We start from the raw sequence: 7,087 nt of genomic DNA, 5'->3' as shown, positions 1-7,087 counted from the left end.
ACGCTCTGATGCCTTAAAGCTTCTCCAAATGATCTGGTCACTATGTCACAAAACACCATTTATCTCTCTCCCCTCCCCTCCCTGACCCTCTCGCCCTCCACTCCTCCTCCCTCTCTTATTTTCCTGGACTCCCTCTCCGCCTCCTGCTGTTTCCTCTGCTCCTCTCTCTCCGTCTCCCTCAGCCAGGGGCCTCCCAGGTAGCTGAGGATCTCCTCGGGGCCTCCTCTGAGCTTGGGCTCCGGGTGGAGCAGCTCCCTGAAGAGACACATCACCAGCGGACTGAGGCCCTCGAACTGCGGTGGGGCGGCTTCGGAGCTCCTTATCCGCTCCCCCTTCCCCTCCTCCTCCTCCTCCTCGCCCTTCCGCCCCCCGGCGCCTCCCCTCTCCTCCCTCTCCGCCTGGCGGTCGAACCATCGCTTGTACCTCCGGTAGGCGGGGTCGTCGCCGGTGCTCTCCTCCCAGGGGAAGCAGCCGGTCAGCAGGCAGAACACCAGGACGCCCAGGGCCCAGCTGTCGATGCTAGGCTCCACCGTGACCCACATGTCCTCGGGCTCGGCTCCGCCCCCCTCGCCCTCTTTCTCCAGCTCCTTGGCGGGCGCCACCTCCGGCGTGCAGAAGGGGGAGTCGTACCAAACGGCGCGGACCTTGGACCCGGTGGGGCGGGCCAGGCCGAAGTCCCCCAGCTTGACCCAGCGGGAGGCGCGGTCGCACAGGAAGATGTTCTCGGGCTTGATGTCGCGGTGGACGAAGCCCAAGGAGTGGAGGTGAGAGACGGCACCGCTCAGCTGGGACATCACCCTCTGGACACACTCCTCCTCCACGCCCACCTGGACACAGAGAGAGAGAGAGAGGGAGAGGGAGAGAGAGAGAGAGAGAGAGGGAGAGAGAGAGGGGGGGGAGAGAGAGAGAGAGAGAGGGGGGGGGGGAGAGAGAGAGAGAGAGAGGGAGAGCGAGAGAGGGAGAGAGAGAGAGATAGAGAGAGAGAGAGAGAGAGAGAGAGGAAGAGAGAGAGAGAGGGAGAGAGAGAGAGAAGAATACAAGAGAGGTTAGAACATATGTGGGGGGAGACAAAACATTCTGCCCTATGCTGCTCTGTTTTGTTCTGCTCTGTTCTGTGCCGTTCTGTTCTATGCTGTTCTGTGCTGTTCTGTTCTATGCTGTTCTGTTCTACATGTATGCTGTTCTGTGCTGTTCTGTTCTGTTTTGTTCTGTTCTGTCTTGTTCTGTGCTGTTCTGTTCTCTTCTGTCTTGTTCTGTTCTGTGCTGTTCTGTTCTATGTTGTTCTGTGCTGTTCCGTGCTGTTCTGTTCTCTTCTGTTCTGTCTTGTTCTGTTCTGTGCTGTTCTGTTCTATGTTGTTCTGTGCTGTTCTGTGCTGTTCCGTTCTGTTCTGTTCCATATGCGAAGAGGAGCTGACAGCTGGAGGCACTCAATCTTCCTGCAGAGGGATTTGGAAACTCCTGCTCTGTGTCACGTATGCCAGCGTCAGGGAGATAGGACACACACACACGCACGCACGCACGCACACACACACACACACACACACACACACACACACACACACACACACACACACACACACACACAGGAGTGGCTGGGGTGTTTTTAATGCATGTCTTTATCTGGCGCTCAATGCCTCATGTTCCTGCTGACAGAGAGGAAGGTATAGCAGGACAAGGGCACAACGGGTCAGTGCGGTCAACAGCTAACCCAGGCCAGACCACGCTGGCTACGTGACACACACACCTCTCACACACACATACACACACACACACCCTTCTCACACACACGTCAGAGTCAGAGGCGGGCAGACCTACTGTACTGGGCTCAACTGTACTGTTATCGTTTACGGGAGATTTGAAAGCTATTTTAACGGCTGACCTCCGTCACGATGACGCTGTAGAGGTCGCCATAGAGGCCGGCCTGCTGGGCGAACACGTAGTAGGAGGGCGTGGAGAAGAAGATGCCCAGGGCGCGGGTCAGCGAGGGGTGGGTGCAGAAGGACAGGGAGAGGTTGTATTCACGCAGGAACGAGAAGAGGGAGGTGGACGAGCGAGGGAAGAACTTCAGAGCCATTGGCGTTCCTGGTGGAGAGGAGAGGAGAGAGAGGAGAGAGAGGAGGAGAGAGGAGAGAGAGGAGAGAGGAGAGAGGAGAGAGGAGAGGAGAGAGGAGGAGAGGAGAGGAGAGAGGAGAGAGAGGAGAGAGAAGAGGAGAGAGAAGAGGAGAGAGAGGAGAGGAGAGAGAGGAGAGGAAAGAGGAGAGAGGAGAGGAGAGAGGAGAGAGGAGAGAGGAGAGAGGAGAGAGGAGAGAGGAGAGAGAGAGAATAGGAAAGGAGAGGAGAGAGAGGAGGAGAGAGGAGAGGAGATAGAGGAGAAAGAGGAGACAGGAGAGGAGAGAGGAAAGAAGAGAAGAGGAGAGGAGAAGAGAGGAGAGGAGAGAGAAGAGGAAAGGAAAGGAGAGAGAAGAGGAGAGAAGAGGAGAGAGGAGAGGAGAGAGAAGAGGAGAGAAGAAGAGAGGAGAGAGAAGAGAGGAGAAGAGTGGAGTGGAGGAGGGAGGGGTGGAGAGGAGAGAAAACCTGTGAGATTTTTTCCCAACTCAAAACTATTTCTCCCACATGACCTGCAGCATCCATGTTGAAATCTACCACTAGCTGAGAACATACTCAGCTTCTCCCAGAGAGGGCTGGGTTACGTGTGTTGTCCCTGGGGATGAGGGACGCCGTAGGCAGCGCAACCCTACCCCGGGGAATGGAGTAAATCACTTCACTACAGCAACAGCGCTGTGAAAGGTTAAGTGGACACTATTTAAAGACAGGCCTTGATGTTCATTGCTGCCATACTGATCCTGATGAACATGTGCAGACTTCGATGCAGGGACACCATTTAATAGTATTTCTCATTTTAAAAATAATAATAATCTTAACCTTAATCTTAATAATAATAATATTTTTTCTAATTTTATTCCATGTTTCAACCTGAGTTAACCTAATCTAAATGTGTTAGAGCAGTCTGACTCAACGCATGTGGGTTTTGGGAATAAGCCTCATCATTGGTTTTATTACTGCCCAATCAGTGGCGCCGGATTCATTTGGTTGGCCAATCAGACTAAGCGAAACAACAACAACCCAGCACTGTAATAACCTAGCAACCACACCGCCGAAGACGATTGTGATCTTATTCTTTGTCAACGTTCAAATTTCCTGTACTACTTTTCTAACATAGGTTTTTCATCGATCATGCCAATAAGCTTGACCAATGAAAAACCAGCCAATAAGCTAGAATTTGATTGGTTTAAAGAAATACAGTGTCCCCCTATCCCCGAATGGTACTGAGTCCAGCCAGACCTTTGTCCAGCGCCGGCACAGCATAGTCGAAATGTGGAGCTAGGCCGGGCTATGCTAGTCTAGCGTTAGCGTGACCCCTGACCCCTGACCCTGGCGCTTCACTGACCTCTCTTCTTGTGGACAGCCAGCATGACCTTGCCATACGAGCCCTCTCCCAGGAGTTTGACCACCTGGAAGTGCTCGGCGGTGTCCAGGGTGGGCAGCGACTGCGCTGAGAGGAAGCAGAGCTCGTCCAGGTCCTGGGCCGCGACCTGCTGGGAGACACAACAACAGCCTGGTGTGTGGACACGTCTGACCGGGGGGGGAAGGATGGTACGTCTGACCGGGGTGGAAGGATGGACCGGGGGGGAAGGATGGACCGGGGGGGAAGGATGGTACGTCTGACCGGGGGGGGAGGATGGACCGGGTGGGAAGGATGGTACGTCTGACCGGGAGGGAAGGATGGTACGTCTGACCGGGGGGGAAGGATGGTACGTCTGACCGGGGGGGAAGGATGGTGTATCTGACCGGGGGGGAAGGATGGTGCATCTGACCGGGGGGGAAGGATGGTACGTCTGACCGGGGGGGAAGGATGGTGCATCTGACCGGGGGGGAAGGATGGTACGTCTGACCGGGGGGGAAGGATGGTACGTCTGACCGGGGGGGAAGGATGGTACGTCTGACCGGGGGGGAAGGATGGTGTATCTGTAGCTAAAAGATGAGGGTGATGGATCGCTACCGCCTGTTGGTCACGTGAGTGAGATGACGTAAGAGGGCGGGAAATGAAGATGGAGGCTGTTGCTTCACATGCTGTGAACTGAATCGCATGACGCTGTACGCTGGAGGGGGGTTTAGAAAGTCTTATGCCTGAAGAAGGTCCTAGACCCGAAACGTTGCAGGAATACATTTTATAAAGTGAAGACAGTGTGTGTGTGTGTGTCTGTGTGTGTGTGTGTGTGTGTGTTCCTGATTCCATTAAGCCCCTGCAGTCGATTGACACGGTCACGGCTCTTCTCTGTCCTGGCCCCGCAGTGGTGGAACGAACTGTCCACTGACGTCGCAGGCTCAAAACTAATCTCTTCTAGAAGTACTACCAGGATCCTCCCTCTTAAGCGCCTATTGTATTTTAGATTGCTATTCTTGCACTTTGCCTTCAACACTAGATTATGCTCTTAGTCACTTGTTTTAGAAAGGAGATGCACTTGTGAGTTCTGGTGCCTCACCTTTAATTGCTTACATTACATATTACATCACATTACAGTCATTTAGCAGACGCTTTTATCCAAAGCGACTAACAATAATTGCATTTAACGTAGGAAGAGCCAATGTACTATTACTTGCCAGAACTCACAAGTGCATCTTCTCTCTAAAACAAGTGGCTAAGAACATAATCTAGTGCTGAAGTCAAAGTGCAAGAATAGCAATCTAAAGTACAGTGCAATATAATATAATAGCTTTGGCGTATTCGACCTTCATCAGAGCATGCATACTATTACTGCAATAATGGACAGGCATGTGGGGATGACATGGTGTAGCATAGCAATTAGAACATATGGCGTCTGCCTTTATGTAACAGGTCTTAACTGCGTGTGTTGGTATTGTATGACTGTCCTTTGTGGATGCGCTAACCTCATTAGAAGTGGAACCCCCCCCAACACATGTCCCGGGTGTGGACACAGTGAAGACCCTTTGTATAACACAATAGATTAAGCTGTAATAACACTATGGTCTATTTATACCTCTGACCTTCTTCATGCATAGAACATGTATACGTCTCTTATGTAAGAGAGCATCAGAGACACCCCAAAGTAAATCAGGGGTTAATTTAGGTTAAGCCATTGGAAAAAGCAAATGTTCAGACAGATGGGGAATCTGTACAGTACAGCAGGTGCATCAAGCCTGCAGTAGATTCATGCAGCTGGCTCTGAAAAAAGGGAAATAAAGTATAGTGTTATAAGGGTTTGGGTTTCTTTTGGTTTATCATTATATATCAGTATTGATCAATGGTCCTGTTACACCCAGTTTGGAAATACAGACTTTTATATTTTCACCATTGCTGGGATCTAATTCAATTTAAAATCAAGTATAGATTTTGGGATATAATTTATATATATATATATATGTACACACTGTAAAATGTACCAGGATTTCACAGCTTTTAACAGTATTATTTTACAATAAAGTAGGCAATTGTAATCAAAATCCCTGTAATATAACAACAAATTCCTGTTAAAACTACTGTAGCCTTGGATTTCACAACATTTAGCTGTATACATACAGCTTAATTCAATGATTTTATAGTTAATTAACTCAATTAACTATAAAAACGAAGAAACGAGTACAGTGTCCGTGTGGTGATACACAGTAGCGTGACTTGATGTAGCAGGTGTAGCAGCACATTTCGCTCCGTAAGGGTAGGCTGCAGCCTGACATTTGCAATGTCCTTGTAACCTGAGGTGATTACAGTATTAATTAATCCCACATTTGTCATCAGGTCCTCGGAGTGGACCAGGGCAGTCGGGGACAGCCTATGGTTTTATTAGGAGCGACTGTGAGGACTAGCATTAAGATTTCAAGGCAAGTAAACCCATGAAGATATTAACACTGAAAGCTGAAAAGCCTCTTGGCAATGCACTCCCTGTCTTGGACTTGTGCCCCGTGGAAGCCTCGCATAAAATCAAGATCACGCTGTTATAACGTCTTTATCATACTGGCATCTCATTACGCAGTTGAACTTTTGGTATTTACTATTGCGTTTCTACAGCTATAATACTGTACCTTGGCAGATACCAATGTCAATATGATTGGACATTTCAAAGTAAAGAGAAAATAGTGGTCCCTTGAAAACATTTGACAGGTTGAATAATCAAATCACCTATTATAGCCTAATTTCGTTGTCTGCAGAATTGGCTGATGGGCGCTAATCGATATAGGTCTACGTGATATACAGATTATAGTTTTACTTACTGTCATTGTAGAGCTGTCTCACTTTTTCGTTTCTTTTAGTCTCTTTTCACTTTGCCCGGGTCCTAGCAGCATGTAAAAGAACAGACACGCTCCTGGCCGCCGGGTGAACTTCTACTGGTCACACTGACCTGTCGTAGTTGTTGAGCTGGTCTAGTATTAGACTCGGAGCATTAGTACCTGCACTTGTCTGTTGGGCCATGCGGTGCTACAGTAGTTTTATATCTAGCTTCCAATCCCGCAGAGACCTCAATAGTGACTGTCCTTCTACTCTGAACGAGACCCCTCCCTCCCTCCACTTCTTCATTTCTCACTGCTACCCTCTCTCTTTCTTCCTCTCTCTCTCTAATTGATCCTGCTTGTTCTGCCAGAATGCGTGTACCAGCTGTGAAGTATTTCAAACCTCTCCCTGTCGCTCTCCCTACGGCCCCTCGCTCCCTCCCCGTCAGCTGCAGTGTTAATGTCCCAATGTGTCCAATCTGTCAGTCAGTCTGTCTGCATTAAACTATCCCATTCCTTGTTTTCCTCCCCTCTCTGTCTCCCTCCCTCCTCCTCCGTCTCTCTCTCTCCTCTCTAATCCTCCCCAATACACACGCACCCCTCTCTCCATCTCCAACCGTCGCCCTCGCGCTCTTCGACGTCTTTAGTCATCGAATTCCGTCCACAGTCCAGGATTCCTCAGCTAATCAACAGGCGGGGTGATTTAGGATGCCCGAAACGAGTTAACAAGATGTATCCACAATCATTGCACATGATAGGGCTCAAATCACTCCGCTTGCCATTCCCCGTGTACAGGCATGTC

General features: G+C 49.9%; 1 protein-coding gene across 1 annotated transcript; it reads right to left on the bottom strand.

Moving 5' to 3' along the window:
* Nucleotides 1-59: 59 nt before the first annotated feature.
* Nucleotides 60-5,721, bottom strand: sbk3 (SH3 domain binding kinase family, member 3; the record flags this gene model as incomplete). The annotated part of the gene is made up of 4 exons (XM_084444598.1): nucleotides 60-827; nucleotides 1,880-2,082; nucleotides 3,449-3,593; nucleotides 5,683-5,721. The coding sequence occupies 4 exons, from the start codon at nucleotides 5,719-5,721 to the stop codon at nucleotides 60-62; spliced, it is 1,155 nt and encodes a 384-aa protein (XP_084300724.1).
* Nucleotides 5,722-7,087: the final 1,366 nt, after the last annotated feature.

The sequence above is a fragment of the Borostomias antarcticus genome, assembly GCF_949987555.1.
Source record: "Borostomias antarcticus genome assembly, chromosome: 10".
Lineage (NCBI taxonomy): Eukaryota > Metazoa > Chordata > Actinopteri > Stomiiformes > Stomiidae > Borostomias > Borostomias antarcticus.
This window is presented reverse-complemented; position numbering and strand designations above follow the sequence as displayed.